Raw genomic sequence first — 22,935 nt, 5'->3', positions numbered from 1 at the left:
CTGGGCTACCCATATTTTCCATGCTTGCTTATCAGCTGCCGTGTAACCTAAATCCTCTCATTTCAAATTAAATTTTTCTATGTTGTTGACAGCTGTACACTTCTCAGTTATCCTAGATCTACCCCTATTTGTTGGTGGATTTTCTGGCTTCCAACTGACAGCCATAATCAGTAGTCAGTTATGATCCATTTGTAACATGTCCTAGCCATTGATGACTTCTCTTACAAATTATGTGTGACAGAGACCTCACTTTAGCCATTTTTCTAATCTCATGATTCATTTCTCTTTTTTCATAGCTTACTCCTGATATTCTCTGCAGGCTCTTATGTTGAAACGTATCTAATTTCTGAGCAACTGTTTTCTTAAGTTGCCAGATTTCACTACCGTAGGTTGCTATGGTTAAGAGTAGATGCTTAGTTTTGTATGTAAGGAGACTGTATTAGGTTTCCGAATGTTCCTAATTTTACCTTCATCTGCGTTCGCTTTCCTCAAATAAATCTACATAGAAGTGAGTATTAAAGACTTAAAAAAATATATATCTATATTCAAACAATTTTCTTGAAAACACGAGAATATCTTAATCTCATCTCATTAGACGTTTTAACCCAGAAATACTCAGCTTCACTTATCCAAAACCAGTCACAAGATTTAGGCCAGGTCTCTACTAGCGGAGAAAATTGATACAAGATATGCAACTCCAGCTACATGAACTGTGCACCTTGCATCAATTTTCTGGAGTGGCCCCACAGTGGACAATGTTGACAGGACTTCTCTAATTCCTTGCAACTGTGAGGAGTTCCAGAGTCAAGAGGGGAAGGGGGGGGGGGGGCCTGAGTGTTCAATTTAGTGGATCCTTACAAGATCAACATCTGAAGTGTCTATCTTCCCAGAAGTGTAGATGTGTGCTTACCTGATACATATTTATTCATATTATTTATTATGTATAATATAAATATATACTATGTATTTATATTTAGGTATTACATTTTTATTTATTATTGTTATTTATTTATATGTAGCTGATACATATTCATTTATATGAGAAGCATTCTTTTCATTTCCGGGTTTACAGAAAATAGGGAAAAAAAGCATCAAAATTGAGGCTAAAAAACAAGACTAACATTTAGAGTGAAACAACTTGTAATGACTAACAGATGCACACAGGTTGAAAGGATTCTCATCTATGACTTCCTAATGCAGCAAAACAAATCTCATTTACTTCAATGGCAAAAAAAATAATGAAGCAACCAGAACTACTACAAGATAAAACAGTAAAACTTAACACAAGTTGCTCTTCTTTTATGCTTTCAATTTCCCTCCTCTCCCAGATTATTAGATGTGTTATGCTTCTTAATTGCTTCAACTATATTTTCTTGCTGAATCCTAAGACAAAAGGCTACCATCACTGGTAAGGTATGACAGTTTCAAACACATTTATTACAGATGGATCCAAGATATGAGTTACCAGTTGCTTCCCTTATTTTTCATCTGTGCCTACTGAACATCTGCACCTGCATATTAGCCTGTTGCTCTCTGAGCAGAAACCACAGTTGTGCTTGTAAGTCAGGACAAACAACTGAGCTGGTCAAGGGTATATAAAATTAAATTACAAGACACTGGAGTAACAGAACTAAGTCACAAGATCCCATCTGTTGTCCAATAACTGGGGGAGGGAGGGAGACACATAATTCAGAGCTCACTGAAGTTAGAACAAGGTGATTTTCTTCTTCAATAAGATCTGGGCATGTCATTATGTTTGGGTGGAGGGCATTTTAAAAGTGTATTTTGTGTCTCATTTTCCTACTGCTAACAAAAAGAATGCATGCATTTAAATAAAATAAATACTACAGTAAACAAGACCCACAAAGGGAAAAACTGGACTTTTTTTAACTTCTTTATGATGTACAAAGTCTGAAAAGATTTATCCAGAAGCTTCCCTCTTTATTTTTTACATTAGCAACTCTGATCTTGTCTATCTTGGAAAAGTCTATAGTGACTTGACATTTAGTAAAAATGACATTAGGGAAACAACAATTAAGGGAAAGAATTTTTAATCAGCCTTTTCAGCATTATGGTGAGTTTCTGTTGTCTTGTAACCCCAATACATAATGAACACGTGGAGAAACGATGTCTGTTAAATATTCAATTATCGCACCCCTTCAGTTAAGGAACAAGTGACCCTAATACACATCTGAGACCTCCCCAAGAAGTTTTCCGGAAAAAACAATGGAGATCAGACTGGGTATTTCCTAAGATTTCCAAGGTTAAAAACATGCAGTAAGAATGAAGGTGGTTTTTTTGAGGGGGATATAGGGGTGGGTATTTAAAAAAAAAAAACATTCAGGGCTTCCTTAATCATCATAAAGGACCAAAAAAGGTTATACACCTAGTTTTTAAGAAATACTTGAAGAGTCATCTTTAACAATGTAAGTGTGTGTACACAAGCACAAAGACCTTAGTTTTTACAAAACCTCACTTTTCTCAAACAAATCCTATATCAAAAATTCCACACACACAAATCTACACGTCAATCTATTTTATAATGGCATTTGCAAAGACTTTATGCATAGTAAGAAAAAAAGCTTACATCATCCCAAGTCCAGCACTTCTCATTGGCTGTGATGCCGGTCTCTCTGTAGTATTCTTCCAATGGTGGTTCCAGAAGAATCACATCAAATTTGGATTTCAGTTCTCTAACGTCAAAGGCCTCCAAGTCTGCTTGTAAATACCTATTTAAAGAGATAATAAATTGTGACAAATTGCTTGGAGAAGGCAGAACTGCTTGTGATTCTTGGAAAGATGCTTGTCCTTTTGGTTTCTAGGGGCTACAATACATTGAACAGATGTAAAAATACATTAACATCTTGAACATAAGCAAGTTCTATGGTGACAACACAGATATAGTGAATAACGAATAAGAGTACAGGAAGTCCCCAAGTGATCTACATACACCATTACACTATGAAAGTCCAATACAACTAAACTAATGACATTTTCAAAGAAAGGTCCTTTTAAAGACATAGCAATAAGGACTGATGGATAGAGAGTAGGGAAGAGCAAACAACTATCCACACATGATCTGATACAGAATCAAGGTACAGATTATTTACATGGAACATTTAAAAAAAATCTCAATTTAAAAAGAAAAGCCAGGTGCTGCTCAGATGTGATTTTTTGGGGGTGGGCGAGGGAATAGTACATATACAGTAGTGAAATTGCAATGCTAGAATATATAGTTTCTATCTGCTCTACGTGAACTCTACAAATACGGAGGACAATTACATTCGGTGTATTGGGAATGTAGCTTTACTACTGGAAATTTTGCTTTGAGCAAGCTATTTAGTATTTGTCCCATTTCCTGCTCATGTATATTGCACCCTCCTCACCAGTTGCTAATTACTGTTCTATCTACACTTTTATGAAAGTCTTGCTAGGTTTGACTTACGGAATACTCTCTCTCCTGGCTATATCTAGGAAGTTTTGTTTGATTTATTTAGGGAATGCTAATTGGATTTTTTTTATTAGACAGATAAAGGGTGATGGTAAGAAAAATGCTATCATATTTTTAAACCACTATGATTTTTATTAGCCAACAATTAATGTTAACGTATGCCAATTGATTTCAATCAAGTTAACTGGATAAGTAAGGAATACATATAATTACTCTCTAGGTACAGATTAAAGCCAATCCAAAACTGCATCAGTCAACATTCATGAGGTTCAAAAATATGGGTAGAAAAATAGAGTATTTTAAAATACAGCAGAAATTCTGCAGGAACTGGGAGAAAACAAACAAGTTATAACATGGCAAGCCACCTCTCAAGCCAATCTCCTTTTGAAAGGATCTTTCAAAAAAGGCTTTTCTTTTTGAAAGAACCATATCTAGCCCGTGGCTTCACTTTCGAAATAGCGTTTTTAAAAAAAACCCACTGTGACGCAATTATGCAAAGGAGGCACGGGAAATTCAAATCCCAGCTTCATTTGCAATTTCGATATGTCTAATTTACATCCCTCTTTCGAAAAAGGGATGTAGTCTAGACAAAGCCTTATTGTAAAATAGATCTGGATGACCTGGACACCAGGTGTGGTACACACATGTGAAAATTATACTTATTAAATAGCATTTTCACAATATTTGGTACACAGAAGATTAAATAAATTGCCAAATTTTCTTTTAAAAGTTTGTACTGTGGTTTGAAACTACATTGTTCTATGTCAAGTTTTTTCATATATATTTCTCATTTTTGACAGCTAGATGTATGTTTGTATCTCAGTGAGATTGAAACCACAGTCTACAAAAAATCTTTTTCAGGCTTCATGAACTATCATGCTCTGGTAAGAAAATCTAAATTTATATACAATTAAACACTCAATTAAATTATCCAAAATAAAATGGTTACATTCTCTTTAGGATTCACTGATTTAATTTACATTCACAAACCAGAAATAGAAAGTGTAAATCTTAAACAGGTGCTGAAAGATAAAGAGATTTGTGGAGCAGACAGTTAACATTAAGAGAGTCTGGAAAGCAGAAACCAGTTTCTACCAAAACACTTACATGGGGGGAGTGTTAGATTTAGATATTAGCTCGTCCTTTAGTCTGATGAGCTCTCTAAGTTTGGGATATTCTTCAAACCTGTCTGCTAAGCCTGAGGAAAGTAAGAAAATTAGTTAATTTTCGATTTGTTCTAGGAGAAGAAAACCTGTGCAGACAGCTAATAGACAAATCCATTAAGTATTCTGAAATAGACCCAGATGTTTTAGTAACTCGTTTTATTTAAAAAACAAAAGAACAAGCAAACAAAGTTCTTCAAAACAATCAACAACCTATTCAGGTTACCCCAATACTTAATAAAAGCTTCCTATCTTCATTCAGTTGTCCATGCCCAAAGTTATTGAATATTTTAATCAATGGAATTTCTCTACAATAATAAAATGAAGAAATATTAGAAAAGATTATGAATGACACTTTGTCCAAAAATCTCCAAATCTTTCTAGTAACCTATGATTCACTTTTGTTCAAATTAATTTGGACAAAAGACATACAGTGGAGAGTTTTATATTTTCCCCTGTAATTTTAGTTTAAGTTTATTTTATATATTAAAACAGAATGACACAAATATTTAGTGATAACAAATATATACATTATTGTCTCCAGAACAACTGACCTTTAAAGACCACTTCTAATAGGCAACTGATTGCAGCTCCTCACTTAAATTGGGTTAATTTTAATTGTTACACTAGCAGATGTGCATACACAGAAGTTTCATAGACATTTTCATTTCTTAATAGACTTGAAGGCAAAATTTTGGCTCTGGTATGTATAAGGTACAGACCTTGTTATCTTCATAGCATTTATATATTGGCTGTGAGCAATTCTCCCTACAATCCTCCTCCAACCAAAAGAAAAGTTAAATGGAAATATTTTTGTAAATCCTATTAATACCCTAAATATGGGGAAACAAAGGATCCTGATGTATTTCCCTCTCCCAAACAAATATCAGCTCAACTTTGAGTAACTTGCAGAGCTTTTCTTATTTGAATTGTTCTACTTTGTGACCTTATGAGACTTGGAAACCATAAAGATTCTCTTTTGCTTTTATATTTGTGAAAATTCCTGTCCTGGTTATTTTAATGCAGAACAGTGGCTTCAGCCTCTACCTCCAATTTCATGGGAAAAAAAAATGTGTTGGATATTCCTAAACTCCACCCCAGCTGACATCACAGCTATTTGTATCTAATGAAATGGAAATATTTTCTTCTCTTATACATACACTTCACTTACAGATTGCATTAAACCAGTTATGTTTTCAGTAACAGCCACTACTTTAGCCCACCTTCACAGCACAATGAGAGTGGGATATAGAAAACTTTGACAGCAGGTTTTATATCATTAGGATATAATGCTGATCTTGTACCAAAAGGAATCAATGGAAATGAACTGTTGCTTCTGACAAACCCTGCAACTTTCAACAGAGACTTATCAAAAAGTTCGCCAGAGTTGCATCTCAACTGTGGTTTTGATCTACATACATGTTTAATATTCAGTTAGTAACCATGATCAGCTAACAGTGCATCACACCTACCAGCTGCCTCATATGGCACAAAACAGTCTTCCTGTAACTGGTTAACATATTTGTTTCATAAACAGGACACCATAATCATGTTCTTGTAATCAAGTTTGGGCACGTCCGCCTCCCTCTCAGCTCCACACGCAGCAGAACATCCCACAATGTATTGTCTCACATGCTATTGCATGCATATTGTCTGAGCACCCAGTTCCCAGCTAGCACTATGAATATCTGCCTAGACTTGCTTTGAAAGATTGTCCAGTGGTTAAGGCACTAGCCAAGGAACTGAGAAGCAGGTTCAAAATATAATCCTTTTTCAAAAGGAATCTGTTTAAGGGGAAACCTGAATACAATATAAAACACTAAACTTGTTATAGTCTCTTAAAACAAAAAAATAAATATGATGAATCCATGAGCATCTATCAAAAGCTTTAAAGGCTTCTTTTCTATATGAAGAATCACAGGGAAAATACTTAACTTTTGAGGTCAAGCTTTATAACTATGAACTAATAGGTCGTGTATTATATTAAGGACTTGATCCTGTGGGGAACAGAGGAGCTATGCTACAGGGTGAAAGAGACTGGCAAAGTCATCACAGGCATTCAGACCCAGCCAATAACTCTTGGAGATACTATAATTTTTTTTATGGCTACACAATACATCAGAGCAACTACGGACAAGGCAAGCAATCATTCATTATCTTCATACACAAAGTATTCATTATTCTCAATAATTTGTAAAAATAGTTAAATAAAACTTTCAAGCATATGAACATCTCATGTAACAAATATAAATATATCGGACTCAAAATATGCAGATTGTGTTATGAGTGTTAGAGCTATCAAAATGAATAAACTATTTATAGTGGAAAGAAGTCAGTTATCTAAAACCTCTTATTTCAAAAGCTTATGCCAAAAGGTTTTTTTCTTAAAGTGTTCAGAAGACTGTTACAAGAAGCATGTCTATTCTGAAGTAGCATCCAGGTGCCATGATTAAGATGTGTTTGTACAGCTCTTAGCACAAGAGCTGAAAGTCCTGTAATTAGTTCAAAATGAGATAAAACATTTCAGAGAATTTTTTTAAATGCTAAGTTGGAATGACACATCTATGTTGGAGGACAGGACCAAGGGATGTTATTTTAATTTTACAAATTCAAAACACAGAACAAGTTGGTATTTACATAGCAAACAGTAAATTCTCCATTGGCCTGAACATGTGAAACTAAATTGACGTAATAGTTTAGAAGAGCATAACTATTTAATGAAGTTATCCTAATAATGAATTTTCAGCACTTACTTTACATAGTATTATTCCTATTTTATAGATCAAGAAAACACACAGATGTCAAGTGAGTTCTCTGGGGCAGCACTGTGAAACCAATCGCTAAACCAAGATTAAAAAATAACTGTCCGTGGGAGCCAGGGATTCTCAATCTATTTTTTTTGGAGCACCCCTCCAACATGCTATAAAAACTCCAAAGCCCAGAAAGCACACTCTTCCCCCCTCCCCCCGGCACAGGTATAGTTTGACTTCCAAGTGGAGGAAGGGACACAGCAGCAAGGGCCAGCGTGGCTCATGCCAGCTCCACCCAGCAGAATCCGGGGAGGGAGCAGCACCTCCACTCCCGACCCCTCTCAACAGGTCAACCAGCTTATTCACACTGTAGGGCAACCAAAAATTATAAATGAAGGTGGAAGGAGCGGGGGCCCGAGACTCAGCCCTGCCATAGGTGCTGGAGTTTCAGGATTCACACCTGGTTCCAACCCCACATAGGCCCCAGGACTCTGGGTTTCAGGTGCAGGGCACTGTGCGGACCAATGGTTGAAAACAGCTGCACTTTATCACAGTGGAACATGAAATTTGCCAGTTAAAAGGCTTTTAATACTCAACTATTTAAAATAAAATGGGCAATAGCATCTTCCTACCTCTATATAACTGATATGACAAAAAACAAAACAAAACAAACAAACAAAAAACACACACTTGGTAATTTTACAAATGGAAGATCAGAAAGAAAGACTCTCTTCCACTACCTTTCTTGTTTCAATTAAAAAATTATATATAGCATGCTCAAGTATAAGTAATTATGGTTGTGGGGGAGGGGGAACAGGAGGAAGAAAAAGGAATATATTACAGCAAACAGAAAGAAACATTCTTAGATGACTGACATACCCACATCTCTGATAAAATTCTGCGGTCTGTGTCCTGTATCCACAAAATGTTGACAATAATCATTGTGAGGATTTAAGCTCTGGGTTCCCTAGAGAAAAAGAAAAAAAGAACAAAAAAGAGAGGGAAACAATTCAAGATATGCACATTTCCAACTGATTTAACATGCTACACAGCAAATACTTTCTAGCTTACAAAATACTGTTCTGCCCCTTCCTCAACATGTCATTCTATGCTATAAAGATTCAACAATACACAAGTTATGCAATAACATAAACTTTAGCCACTGGTACAGGTTCACAGATACTATGGCTCACTGCAAGCCAGAAACAGGCCTAAAATAGAACAGGCTGATAACATGCACTCATTTAGTCAGATGTTGGCCAAGTGATTCATGAACAATGGAAAGGCCATGTGCTTATGGATGATGTGAAATTAAGTTCCCTCATTAACCTCATAATCAGAGAAATAAGTTCATCCCATAAAATATTTCAAACTTCTTTAGCTGCGGATGCATCTTACAGTAACCACATGATGGGAAAGCAATGGCTGCAAGGTGCAGAGGAGGCTTACCTTAAGAAAGGTACTGGAATCTTTGTAAATCTCTTCTTCATAGGGCAGGTTCTCTTCATCTTGATGCAGCTCTACTTCATCCTTTGGAATAAAGCAGATTTATATGCATGTAGGCACATCCTGTTTCTCTCCTCATTATGACTCCGCTTCTTAATAAAGGAGGAACTGGGCTGTCTATGAGTATAAGCCTCCTGCAACAGTAGATCATGAATGTTTCCAATGCCAGTTTTGGAAAAGAAATAACTGACATGTTGCCAAAAAGGGCACTGTCTTTCTCTTGTTGTTGAGTAGGTTAGCTTACCAACAAGGCCTTGAAAATAAGTACAAGTAATAAAGTAAGAAACATTTATAAAGCATTACAAATATATGATGTGCTTTACATCACAAAATCAGACATGCACTGTCCTGAAGAGTTTACACCCCCTTTTTCATCTCTATCCACCAAAAGTATTATTTTTACACAAGGTAAACTGGAAAGCCTTAGTAATTAAGACACTCTCTTGTAAGTTACTGTCCATGTTTTAATGAGTCCCTATAGCCCATTATAAAAGCCAACATTTTAACTCCTTCTCCCTAGCCATATCTTCAAAAATACCTAACAAACAAATAGAACACAAAGCTTTTACAAAAAGGGTGACTGACTTACCTTTGGCTCAGTAAAGGATGCTACCTTTAAAGAGCTTCAAGAAATTTCCTTTCCCTTTAAAAGTAAGTCATCATCATCTATGTATGTTTATACATAGATACACTCAAGAGAACAAAACTAAAAGATGCCAATCTGGTTCACTCACAATCTAAAGCACAACAATGACCAGATCAGAATTTGGTTCTGCTCAGTGTATCACTCTCAATATATTATTTGCAAACAAAAGCTGCTCTCACCTGCTCTGTATAAACCAAATGGATTTATTATGCACCCTCAGAGTAAATATACTGGGAGAAAATATATATGACAGTCAGACAAAGTAAGGGAAAATTATTATTTTTTGCCTTAAAAATAAAAATGGTTCTGTTACAGAAGTTCACTAAGACAGCAGTTAAATCTTTGAACCTGAGTATCCCTCAACAATTTTCCCCAAAAGTTACGTCTCTCTTCCCTGTCCCCAATCTCTTGGTTTTCTGTAGTTACTTAAGCCCAAGTTAATGGTGGTGACAGTCGGATCTAGGCCTTAGACTTCAAACTCCCCTTGGAACAAAGAATGTTTAATTTTTTTGTTCATACAGTCTGTCCAGTGCAATCAGACCCCATCGACTGGCTTCTACAGGAACAAAACCAAAAAAGACTGAAGGGTTGGACTGCAATGATGAAATAAGCAAAGGAAAACTTTGCTTCCGCCTTCATTATCTTCTCTAATGCATTTTTGCACTTTGTATTTTAATACTAAAATGAATTCTTATTTGCTTTTCACAAATCTGAAAAGTTACTAATGCAGTCAAAGAAAAGAAAAGCTAGCCTTGTGGGTTAAAGGCTAAGGACCTAAGTTTGCTTTTGAGCTCAGCCACATATTTCCTGTAACCTAGACCAGTGGTCACCAACCAGTAGATCGGGATCTACTGGTGGATTTTGGAGCCTCTGACAGGTGACCCTGACTGGTTTGGCCAAGAGGCTATCAAGTGCAGCGCTTCATCTGCGCTTCCCCGCACAGCTGCACACCTCCTGCCCTTTGTCTTGGAGCTGCCCCTCTCCGGGAGCCTCCTGCTTGCTATACAGAGCAGGGAAGGGAGAAGAGTGGTGCTTATGTCAGGGTGCCCCTCTCCCCTCCTGTATTCTACCTCCACAGAGCAGAGAGGGAGCACAACAGGGCTTGGGATGGAGGGAGTTTGCTAGCTGTTTCTGAGAGTGGTGCAGGGCCAGGGCAGGGGTGAGCCTGCCATAGCCCCACTTCACCACCACTCAGGAGCCACCTGAGGTAAGCAGTGTCCATCTGGAGCCAGCGCCAATCCCCTGCCCTAATAATGAACCCCCTCTTGCGCCCCCAAGCCTCTGCCCCAGGCTCAGTTCAGAGCCCCTCTCACACTCTAAATCACTTAGCCCAAGACCAGAGCCTGCGTCGCAACCCTCTGCCCGACTGATGAAAGGGAGGGAGAATAGGGGTGGAAGGGAAGATGGAGTGAGCAGGGGCAGGACCTCGGAGAAGTGGCACGAAGGAGGCGGGGCAAGTGTATTTGGGTGTGAGGTAAATCTTGGACTGCACTTAAATACAAAAAGTGATCTTGTGCTTTAAAAGGTTGGAGACCACAGACCTAGACCAATTAAGCCCATTCTATCAGAACTCACTTTCTCATTTCTAAAATGAAAACTACTTCAGAAAGGATGAATATCTGCAAAATTTAGTGTGATATTCAAATGAAAGGCAATGTAGCACCATGTGAGCTATAGGGATATAAAAAGTTAACTGGTTACCCAGTAAATATTAACCAGTTAACCTTACCAGCATTCTTACCTGGTAACTGAAGGGCTGGGCACAGGAAGCAGCTCCCACCTGCCTACAGCACAATCTTCCCCCAGGTGGGCAACAACCCTTCCCCCTCCACCCACGGCATGGCATGACACCAAGTTGCCAGAGCAGCTGCTCCCCAGCCATGGCAGGAGGACAAATGCCAGCCATATGATTAACTGGCTAAATTATTACAATTAATATCAATTAATTGGTTAACTTTTAACTTAATTGGATATTTTCCTAACTAGAGACCCATCAGTTCACAGAACAGAATTATAGAAATGCAATATAAAAATACTCTACATTTCATAAGCTTGGTACAGAGGAGAGAGAAAATCTGTGCTACAAAATAAAACTCACAAGTCTTGAAACACACAAACACAAAACCCTTGACTTTGTGCTCAAAAAAGTACAAATTCCTCTTTATTTAATTTTCATTCAGCAATGTTAACATGGCAAATAGACACTTAGGAATAATGTACATTATTAGTTAGGACTATATTAAGCAACATGATTTGAGTATCAGAAATTCCTGAGTGTCTGGATTGGGCTATGCATAATTGCACTACTGATTTCTGCAAACCTGAGCTCAACCTTGCTTTAGATAATACTATGAGTTTTCCAGTCTTCATTATATCTTTGGCAAATTTTGGTCTGCATAACCAAACTACAACATAATTAGGCTTTAAGGGCTACCTGTGCTGACTGTGGCTCTTGGATCAGAAAACTACAAAGACTATTGCAGGTTAATACTGCAGAGAGAGAGAGAGAAGCAGGAAAACTTAAATCAATACGATCTGTCTCTTATTTTCATAAACTTGACAAATCAATCTATAACTGCTTATTAATGTTATCCCTGGAAGGAATATTTAGTCTAAGGTACACACACGTTTTACAAAGGAGTACTTTAACTTTTACACTTAGTAGGGATTCAGACTTAGACCACTCATGAGTTTGTATTACTAAATTATTAAATTTAACATGCTTAAGCTAACAATGAAAAAATATTAAGCAAATTCAAAGGCCAAAATTTTATTAAATAAACCTCCCCCCCGACCATTAGAAAAACTGCAGTCTATACAAGATAGTTCTTTGCTGTATTTTAGTCAGTCTATTGGTAATTTTAGATTTTCATGCGAGTAATTAAATAATATACAGGTCTCAAGTCTGAGGCTTTATTCGTGTACTTATTTTTTAAATTCAGTAATATCGCTACAGATTGGTCACCCACCTAAAGCCTTGTGTACACTACCGCAAGCTGTCTACCTCAACTTCAGCTACATGAAAACATAGAGGAAGTCGACATTCAGAGATCTGCTTATCTCAATACAGTATCTTCACCACTGTAAAGTTGACAGCTGACATTCTCCCATAAACTCTGCTTACTCTTCTCTTTTTAAGAGAGCACTAGAGTTGACAAGTCGATTTGTCTATACTAGGGATGTAATAGTGTAGTCGATTAGCCAATTAGCAAAAGCTTATAGGTTAACGATATAGACAACATGCATTTCCCCCCATCCCCACCAGTAAATTTTTTAGCAGGCTGGCCAATAGTCTAGCTTGCGACGGGATCGGCCCCTGCTATGGCTCTCCATTTAAAGTGTATTAGGAGCCAGGTAGCCCAGCTCAGTTCTGGCTTGCACCGGATCCGGGAGCTCAGACCCCCACTGGACAAGGGCTACTGCCACCCTATGCTGCTGCCTCTGTATTAGAGGGAGCAACATGGTGAGACAGGCAGCCAATCTGCGAGGACAGCTAGTTTTTAAACAGGTTCCCCTGGCAGACCAGCTCCTGCCTGACACCCCATACTACAGAGGCAGCAGTGCGGAGTGGCAGGGGATTCCTTAGAATAGGGCTGGCGCACACAGGTTGCCTATCCCACCCCCAGGGACTACAGAATAGTCAAGTAACTGATAAGAATTCATTAGGTTACTCGACTACTCAATTAACAGCTATTTAATATCCCTAATCTATACTAAACGTGATAAATCAACTCCTGCTGTATTGATCACTGCCTGTCAATCCAGACAAGCCCTAAGTAGCAACAGGCTAATTAAGAATAGGTTATTTACTTTTCATACGGTACTGATAATCAGGGCTCGCCAAGCGGCGGCGAGCCCTGCTCGCCAGCCACGCGGTTCTGCACTCTGTGCATGTGCAGATCGCTCTGCACCAGCTCTTCCGGGTTGTAATCTACGCCATGGGCAAGTAGATTACATTATTTGTCGAGCCCTGCTGATAATCTTTGTGTATTAATTGTATGTGTTTTGGTCACTTAAGTATTTTAGAAACAAATTAATTCAATTTACCAGAACACAAAAATAATTGATAAGGCCTATAAATACTTGTTTCTGTATTCTATTCCAATGATACTTTCAATATATCAAAGGCTCACCTTATTTTATGTTTGCTTTCTTTACTCAGCTCAGTGAATGTATTTTTCTCATGATACCCCTATAGCTAACTTATTGTACATATGGAAGTGGGTATGAAACAGACTGTTTCAATGATCCTCCCAATTCCAGTGATTATACTATTTTTGTGCACCCAGAAGTACTATAAGCAACATCTCATTGATTTGATATAAGTCAATAGTGAGTGTCATCGAAAAATAAGGAAAAGGGAGAAAGACAATGGTAACAATTAACAAGATCACAGCTAATCAGTAAGATACACATGCCTTGAGAGTCACTATTTGGTTCAACCTTCTCCACCAATCATTTATCCGAAGAGTCAAAAATGAATTTTTAGGAAGTACTTAAATGAGATAAAGGAAATAGGCTGTCACATATGTCTGGGATAGGTGTCTCAGGAATATGAGGAAGCAAGGAAGACTGACTTTTAACCAACATTTCCTTTGTAAAAAATATCTTCTGATGTCTTATCTTAAACAAAACATGGACACAAACCAACCTCCTGATCTCTCCTTCCAACAAACTCTTTCTTTTGCCTTTACTGAGCACACAAACATTCATCCTCTTTGTCACTTTGCCCATACTTCATGGGAATCTTCAACTCCCTGACCTCATCTAAAGCCAACTCCTACCACTTTAAAAATCCAATCTATTTTGCTTGTACTGCAAGTTCTTGGACAGGAAATCAAAATGAAACCTCTTTGGCCTCTCAGCAATACATCACACCATTTCATTTCATATAAAATTACTAGTTACGTATTCCTGGCCATTTCCTCTGACCATATCACACCTTTCCTTGAATCTGCCCACGTGTTCAACCTTCACCACTATACTCATCAGTGCTGTCATGGCCCTCTGTAATTCTGCCTTTTCACATGTATTCAGTCTGGTCTCTTCCATCACTAGCCATCCCTCCTCACTGTAACAATGCTTTTTTACCATGTTAAAAAAATATTTTCTTTGGACTGTTATTTATCTTTTTACCTTATATTCTTCAATTTCTTCTTCATCAGCTTCTCCCTCATCTGGATATTTGCGTTTTGCATTTGATGCTGAAGTATCATAAGAAGCCCTAAAAAACATATAAAAAAATAGATATAATGCAATTTCTCTTGCTTCACTACATTAGAACATATATTATAACCTATGATTATCTACAATGAATGCATATTGGTTTCTGATTCTAATTTAAGGGTCTGGTTGTACTCTATAAAGCCTAAAATTGCTTGGGACAACCTCTCTGCTAATGCTATAGCTTTCTGACAAACGAACTCTTCTAAGGAGTAGTCTCTCATTTTCTCAAATGTTCACATTGTTATAACCTTAAAATAACACCTTTACTTTGCAGTGTTTTATACTAACCAGACCCAAAACAGTCATATTATAAGGACAGCTGAAGCAGTGAAAATCCAGTAGTCATTCCTACTGACGTTATAATTTCATTAGTGTAAATGTACAGTAACAACGGCCATGCTGGATCAGACCAAAGGTCCATCTAGCCCAGTATCCTGTCTGCGGACAGATGTCCCAGAGGGATGGATCACAACAGGTAATCTTCACTTGATCCCTCCCGTCTCTCACTTCCAGAGAAACAGAGGCTAGGGGCACCATGCCTACCCATCCTGGCTAATAGCCATCAACTCTGCGCTGATTAGGCATCAGTTGGAGTACTGTGTCCAGTTCCGGGCACCACATTTCAAGAAAGATGTGGAGAAATTGGAGATGGTCCAGAGAAGAGCAACAAGAATGATTAAAGATCTAGAGAACATAACCTATGAAGGAAGACTGAAAGAATTGGGCTTGTTTAGTTTGGAAAAGAGAAGATTGAGAGGGGACATGATAGCGGTCTTCAGGTATCTAAAATGGTGTCACAAGGAGGAGGGAGAAAACTTGTTCTTCCTGGCCTCTGAGGATAGACCAAGAAGCAATGAGCTTAAACTGCAGCAAGGGAGGTTTAGGCTGGACATTAGGAAAAAGTTCCTGTCAGGGTGGTTAAATACTGGAATAAATTACCTAAGGAGGTTGTGGAATCTCCAACTCTGGAGATATTTAAGAGTAGGTTAGATAAATGTCTATCAGGGATGGTCTAGACAGTACTGGGTCCTGCCATGAGGGCAGGGGACTGGACTCAATGACGTCTCGAGGTCCCTTCCAGTCCTAGTATTCTATGAACCTAACCTCCATGAATCTAGCTAGCTCCTTTTTGAACTCTGTTAAAGTTCTTACCAGAGGATGCGGTGAAGGCTAGAAGTTCCACAGGTTGACTGTGTGCTGTGTGAAGAAAAACTTCCTTGTGTTTGTTTTAAACCTGCCACCTATTAATTTCATTTGGTGACTCCTAGTTCTTATATTGTGGGAATAAGTAAATAACTTTTCCTTTTTCACTTTTTCCATGCCAGTCATGATTTTATAGACCTCTACCATAGCCCCCCCTAGTCTCCTCTTTCCTAAGCTGAAAAGTCCAAGTCTTTTTAATCTCTCTTCATATGGGACCTGTTCCAAAACCCAATAATTTTTGTTGCCCTTACAGTAACTGAAAATAGTGTCTGTCTCCAAGGATGAATTTGAAGATGGGGTCTAAATTCTACTTGCCTTAAACAATTACTTCAAGGGGGTTCTGAGGACCACTTCAACAGCACTGGAGCAGCCCCCAGCCCTATGCTGGAGCTGGCTGCCGGCTCCATTGCCAGGTCCCACCTCCGGCCAAGCAGCCACTGCTAGCGGGGCACCCAGGCCCACCGCAGACAGAAGCTGATCTGGAAATTGGAGAAGCCCCAGCCTGCAGAGTGCCTAGGCTCCCGCCATGGACAGAAGCAGCTCTGGATGAGAGCAACCCACGGTGGGTTTCCTACAGGGCTGGAGGAGGCCCCTGACTGTGGCAAAGGGTGATCTGCTCCAGCCCCCACTGTTTACCAGTTAACAAGAACTGGTGAGCATTACCCATTTAGGACTCTACGTGGCATTTCAAAGTGGCAGTGCTGCATGGAGCCCAGAGTCTGGCCCCAGGCTCCACACAACGCTGCCGTGTTGAAGTACCTCCTCTTCTCCCCCCTTTTTGCCTCTTTCTGATAGAGGCAGCGGAGGGAAGAGGGAGGAGTGACTAGAGGACTATCCTTAACATCAGCATTTGCTCATCGGTTAGTTGACTAGTCCTTAACATCCCTTCTTGTGACTGTGAAATATTTTTTTAATTCTTCTTTTCTGGTGTGAACTAATGTTTCTTTACTTTCGTTAACATGGATGAAAAAATGCTTGTCTTAAGAAACCAATCCTATTTGCTTCTTCCCCTCTTTCAAAAACCATAGTCTCACACCGTGCAAGATTTCTAACAGAGAACTACATCAATACCAACCTGCAAGTTTCTCTTGTTTCAGCGATCTCCCTCTGATCATCTTTGCTGTTCAATACGGCACCAATACTATCTGCACTCTCAGCTCCCAACTGAAATAAGGGCAACACACCACTTTTTTGTTTGTTTGTTTCAGGCAAAGCATGCAGGCAATTAAAAAAAATGGGTCAAACCCTCAAACCCAACTGACCCCTTGTGATGAAAGTTAGACACCCCGGATCCCACAGTGACATTCCACATGCACAGGTCTGGAGACCAGAGCACAGGAGGGACCTCGGGAGCACACATGGACATGGCGGGTGGCGCCTCACACGCCCTAGGCACAAATCTGCCCCCGCCACTTAGTGCTCAGTAGGAGTCTAACCAAATAACCCATCAGCCAAGCTCTGCAGCCGCCTCCCTAGGAGCAGAGCCGGCAGCCAGGCCACTCTCAGGGCGGGGGCTGGGCAGTAGAAAGTTTAAGCTTTGCACCGCCAAACCCACAGCACGTGCACCCACCGATATTTCCAGCGGGTACACGGTTACCGTTTAACCGCTTTCGCGCTTCCCCGGAGCGCCGCCCCCCCCCCCCCGGGGCCTAATCACCAGCTGGCAGAGGGGCCATGCGGCGATGACGTCACCAGAAGAGGGCACTGGGCAAACCCGCACCTGCCACAGGGGGCCGCGCGCGCGCGCAACACTCACAGCCTCCTCCTGCCCTCCCCCCGGCTCGCGCCTGCCACAGCTGTGGGGGCGGGGTCAAAGGATGAGACCCACCCCCGTACGCCCAAGGTAGCTGCGCGCCGGGAGCGCTACGGCCCTTCCCCCACACGCCCTCTTGCCTAACCCGCCCACCGCTACCTGCTGCGCTAAGAGCTGCCGGCGGAGTTTCTGTCGCTCCCTGATCTCCTGCAACCGGCTGTTCATCGCCATGCAACCGAGGCGGGCACGCCGCTGGCGCTTCCTTAAAACGTCACTTCCGCTTCCTGCCCTAACTTCTCCGGAGACTTCGACGGCACGGGGAGGCCCGAGCGCGCGAGTCACGTGACGCAGCCAGTCGCTTTTTGCCGCAGCTGGGCGGCAGTTTCTGGGGGGAGGGGGGGAGATGCTTGGCTGTTTGCTCTGCGCATGTGCGGCTGGGCCTGACTGTCCAGGCACCTCATGCTCATAGCAGTCAGTACCACAGTCTCCCTTTGCCTCCTCCTCTCCGCCCCTACCTGGGCTGTACTCCAGTAACAGCCAGCTGGGGTGCCTGTGTCTGACTGTACCAACTCCATTGCTGTGTGCCTGCCACAGGGGCTAGTGCACTTTATGCAAGTCAGCGCTGCCCCTTGACTTTCACCCTGGATTCTTGCATTTCCTTGGCTCTCAGCTGGGTCCTGTACCTGCGGGACCAGCTGTCATAATACTTTGTACAGTTCTGCAAGTCAGCATGAATCCCAGAATGCAACAACACAAAAATGTCACAAAATGATATTGCCCCAATGTCACGTCACAACTCCCTCACTTCACAACACAGCATTCACATATTGCAATACAACAGCCACATTAAAAATGCAACATCCTATTGCCAAAATTACTTGAAAGTGAATGGACGGTTATGTTCTGCTTTTAGCAACAAAAAGCATGAACCAGAGTTTAATTGTGCACGAATTTTAATGATATGCCACATAGGTGTGGATCTGTATAAAAGTATAAAAAATAGATTTATGGATGCATAATATGACTACTCCATATGGCTTTCATCATTTTAAATGTAGCACAGTTCTACCTTCAATCGGCCTGCTCCCTGCTCTCCCCGCTATCAGTTACACTGTTTTCTCATATACTGTCTTGGTGAGAATCCTGTTTTTCCTGCTCTCTTCCTCAATCCAGAGATACCACATCCATTCTCTCCCTCTAGAGTTCAGTCCCAACTGTTGCTAACTTCTGGCTTCCCATCTTATCACATCTAATAGCTGAGTTTTTAATTTTTTTTATGCCTACAGTTCTACGTTTTTACATCGTGCCTATGACTATAGACTTCAAGTGGCTCTGTAGTAACTGAGCAGCATTGATTGAATAGTGAATCATACCAGTATTTTGACATTGTTAGATACCATTAGATACTATTTGTTGGATAGCAAATCATACCTGGTAAAAGACACTTACCTGATTATTGACTAGATCTGTGGAATCCAATAGTCACTAACCACATGTATCTTGAACAATGTGGCTATTTGGCTGGTTGAGTATGGCTAGTTCACTATAGTGGCCACTATATAGTGACTACTGCTTCAGAACTGATTGGACTGGTTGCACCATGGGGCTAGACTGTCTTGCAGTTAGACAAAGGAGAAAAAATAGGAAACTAGCATATGAACTAGATCCTAGTTACCAGACATTTGACTGGCTGAAACTGCTTAATGACTTTCAAGTCTATCATTCTTTGATAGAATTAATGCCATAAAATGAATACTCTGCAAGACAACCATGTAAATCTTCATGAAGGAAAAAGCCACTTATCCATCATCTTTTGCTGTGTGTCCCTGGAATATGTATACATATGGCTTTTTTGTTGGGTTCATTTCTGTGTTTCAATTTAAAAGAGAGAGAAAGAAAGATTAAAATCCTTTTAAAAACATTTGGTTGTAATCTCCCATTCACAGCTGCTTCCAGTACTGACCTTTCAACTGTGTCATTTATTTGAAGGGTTTTGTATAAGGGATAACCATCAGTTTTGCAGAAATGCCTAGATAGCAAGAATTAGAATGATATTTAATGAGGATTTGATTACTTTGGAACTGTGAATGATGTACATGTATGTGTGTGTGCATGTGAGGAGCCCTTTTCCCATGTAAAAAATGCAATTTCCAGTATTTTTGAGGAAAGACATAATATTCAGACAAAATTGCCAATAAAACAATGGGAAAATTCTGAATAATAAAAGTAAGCATCATCGTATCATCAAGTATTTACACATATTACTGCAGGTCTGTCGTTGCTTTTCTTCAATAGGATGCTGTGACAGATATGGCAATTTCCTGCAACATCCTGGACAAACCTTATTGAATTAAGATTAAGTATTTCAGAAGTTCATTGTATTAAAATGCAAATATTATTGTGGACTGTATGTAACTCCTGTATGGGCCATGACCATGATTAAAGTAAAACTTGGGAAGTTTCCGGAGTTTCAAAGGAGTCTTTGAAATTATGTGCTAGCTAAATAAATAAAATTAAGTGAGATTTCCAGGAAACACTTGGAAGAAAGAGAAAGCCACTTCTCATTTCCAGACCCATCCTTTTGATGCTGCAGCCTGAGGAGAAACTCATTGTCTACTGATCATCTGTTTCTTTAGGGCCAGACCAGAGTCCCAGAATAGATAAAAAAGCAATTCATAGATAGAGACTGGCTTGGATTGCATCTGCATCTCTATCTGCAAAAATGAGTCGCAGATACCCGCAATGACATCCACAGATGCAGATACCCACGGATATAAAATGTATATCTGCAAATTTGGAGGGAGAAGATACAACATTTCTGAAAAAAATGAGCCACGGATATTCACATCCACAGATGCCCACATATATAAAGCGGATATCCTCAGATTTGCTTGGTTCTACTCTCAGATTAATGGGTGTGTTCATTTTGAGCTAACATCTGTTATGAATTTGAGATTACAGGAAAACCCATTGGTGGATTTTAATATTCAGCAGCCAGAGTCCTTGTTGGAGTGAGTGGGTTATTGCTAAGAAGCTTATTAATACGAATATAGATTCTTTCATTGCTTTTTAATATTTTATATAATGCTCTTATCTTAAGAATAAAAATGCTTGCTTCCAAAGAGCTATGTGGTAACTTAACTGTGGCAATTATATTGTTTATTTATATTGAGAAGACAAAGCAGGCCAGCTGAAGCAATCTGCATAGCTGGAGGATTCACAATGTAATGGGAACTGTGCAGTCTGGAAATACCCTGTCAGAAGGGAGAGCCACACATGTCTTTCTTTGCCCTTAGACAGGAGACAGCAATTGGAGTTGGAAGCTTGAGAGTGGATCCCTAGCTGGATCACAACGGTTAAATACATGGTCAGTTGTCTTGAGGTATGACAGATGCAGGTGTGTTACCTGATCCTGGTAAAAGTCCCATATTCAGAAAGTCCCACTGTGTGACTGTAAACTTTTCCCTGGTTTCAAAGTTTTAATGCTGCCTAATTTTCAATAATCTTTTTACATGTGTTGGGGTCACTGGGCATGATCCTAGGTAACTCGGAGGAGTGGAAGATCAAAAGAATTGATGAAGCGCCCCACTCTAGGCCCAAGCACCCTAAAAGCACCCCCCCTTCCGCCACTTTCCCCCTCCCAGGCATAACTTTTCTCTGGCTCACTAATAGCTGGGAACAGCAAGACAGACCTTGAGGTTGCCTAGTTACTATCAGTGGTATAGAAGAAGAATTCAGATATGTCTCTGTAGAGGGGAGGAGGAGGATAGGGCTGGCAACATGTCCCAGCGTGGGAATCTTGCTACAGTTCACTATTTTCCTGCAAGTAAACAACCTGGGTATATAAGGAGGGGAAACTGCTTACGTTGGTGTGCTTGATCTGAGATGTCTAGTCTCCTGGCACCTATCTGAGCGTTCAAATAAACTTTTTTTGCTTCTCCACACCGGTGTGTTTATTGAAGCGCGCACACCGGGCACCGAACCCAGCTGTTGCCTCCCTCGGGCACTCTGTGCTGGCAACACATGTGTACTGCATAATACTGATTCTTACAAAAGGGTTGGGACAAAATACTTTCCAGTACTACTTCAGCAGACCGGCCCACAACATTTTGGCACCTTAGGTGGGGAGCTCAAATGACGCCCCCCTGTTCCCTTGCTTGAGCCAAAACTTTGAAAGTTCTCAATTCTGCCTTCTTCCTGTTCTATTTCTCTCATGGTACTGCTTTGCTACCTACCCCAATAAAAGAGAACTAACAACTTAAAATGCCTTGTTCAAAAATTTGAAGTAACACTTAACTTCCAGAGTAGAGAGAATACATATGCACCAGCAGCAGACAATTTTCTACACTCTTGGTCCTAGTGGCGCCCCGCCACAGTCTGGCACCTGAGGCGGCTGCCTTAGTTTGCCTTATGGTAAGGCCAGCCCTGCACTTCAGATACCAGCTATAGTACATTGCCATTAAGTTCCACTGAAGTACTTGTTCTCCCAAAGGAACGTCAGCAATTCAAACACATGGCTATGCTATACTAAAACTCAGCTTGCAAGTTTGTACAGCAACAAAAAATATTTTAGAAAAAAAGAAAGAAATGCAAACACTTTGATTTTTACAAAATTATTTTATGTTACAGTTTGAGAGTAGGACTGTAACTGAGGCAAGTCTCCAGACTGTGACACAGAGGTCAGTGTCACAGTACTCTTCATTATGTGAGAAAACAAATAAGAAGCTTTTGGATACATTACGTAAGAATTAAACTCCAGTCACTTTTAAACATGAGTGGTTGTGGCCCAATGGAATTCAGGCCTGCATAGCTAAAGAGCAATTTTGATTCCTGGTTATTTTGGAAATAATGAGTCTTATTCTCAGTTACAGTACTTTGTTCTTGTTCTTGTGGTAGAGAGAGCAGGATGTGGGGGGAAGATGGTTTTAAACCATGTTTATGCTCCCTATAGTCCAGGCTTTGCAGGAGCCTGTCTTGAATGCTATGTAAATTAGGGCAGCTCTAAATTATACTGACTTCTCATGGCCTATGAGCCCTGGGTAGATCTTTGCAACATGCTAACATATACCTCTGACCAACCTGATGACCTGGAACTTTTTCTCCGTCTCTTAGTACTGGTGTGAAAATGTTACTGGTACTTTTCTTCTCCTCCCCTCTTTGCTCTTAGGCTTTTATGTCTACTTATGTTTTCCTGACTTTTCCTTATTTGTTTCATTAAGTTTAAAGCACTGATCTTT

General features: G+C 40.0%; 1 protein-coding gene across 1 annotated transcript in view; it reads right to left on the bottom strand.

Annotated features, from left to right (window-relative positions):
• The window catches only part of METTL14 (methyltransferase 14, N6-adenosine-methyltransferase non-catalytic subunit), a 37,211-nt gene extending 19,213 nt beyond the window's left edge, over positions 1 to 17,998 (bottom strand). The window contains exons 1-7 of the mRNA XM_006112610.4: positions 17,858 to 17,998; positions 17,021 to 17,109; positions 14,653 to 14,740; positions 8,814 to 8,894; positions 8,244 to 8,331; positions 4,559 to 4,649; positions 2,588 to 2,729 (exon numbers count right to left, since the gene is read on the bottom strand). Of these exons, the coding sequence (XP_006112672.1) occupies positions 2,588 to 2,729; positions 4,559 to 4,649; positions 8,244 to 8,331; positions 8,814 to 8,894; positions 14,653 to 14,740; positions 17,021 to 17,109; positions 17,858 to 17,929 (651 nt within the window). The 5' untranslated portion in view covers positions 17,930 to 17,998. The remainder of the gene's footprint in view (positions 1 to 2,587; positions 2,730 to 4,558; positions 4,650 to 8,243; positions 8,332 to 8,813; positions 8,895 to 14,652; positions 14,741 to 17,020; positions 17,110 to 17,857) is intronic.
• Positions 17,999 to 22,935: the final 4,937 nt, after the last annotated feature.

The sequence above is a fragment of the Pelodiscus sinensis genome, chromosome 5 (genome assembly GCF_049634645.1).
Source record: "Pelodiscus sinensis isolate JC-2024 chromosome 5, ASM4963464v1, whole genome shotgun sequence".
In the NCBI taxonomy this organism is placed as follows: Eukaryota; Metazoa; Chordata; order Testudines; family Trionychidae; genus Pelodiscus; species Pelodiscus sinensis.
Note: the sequence above shows the minus strand (reverse complement) of the source record. Positions and strands in the feature narration are given on the sequence as shown.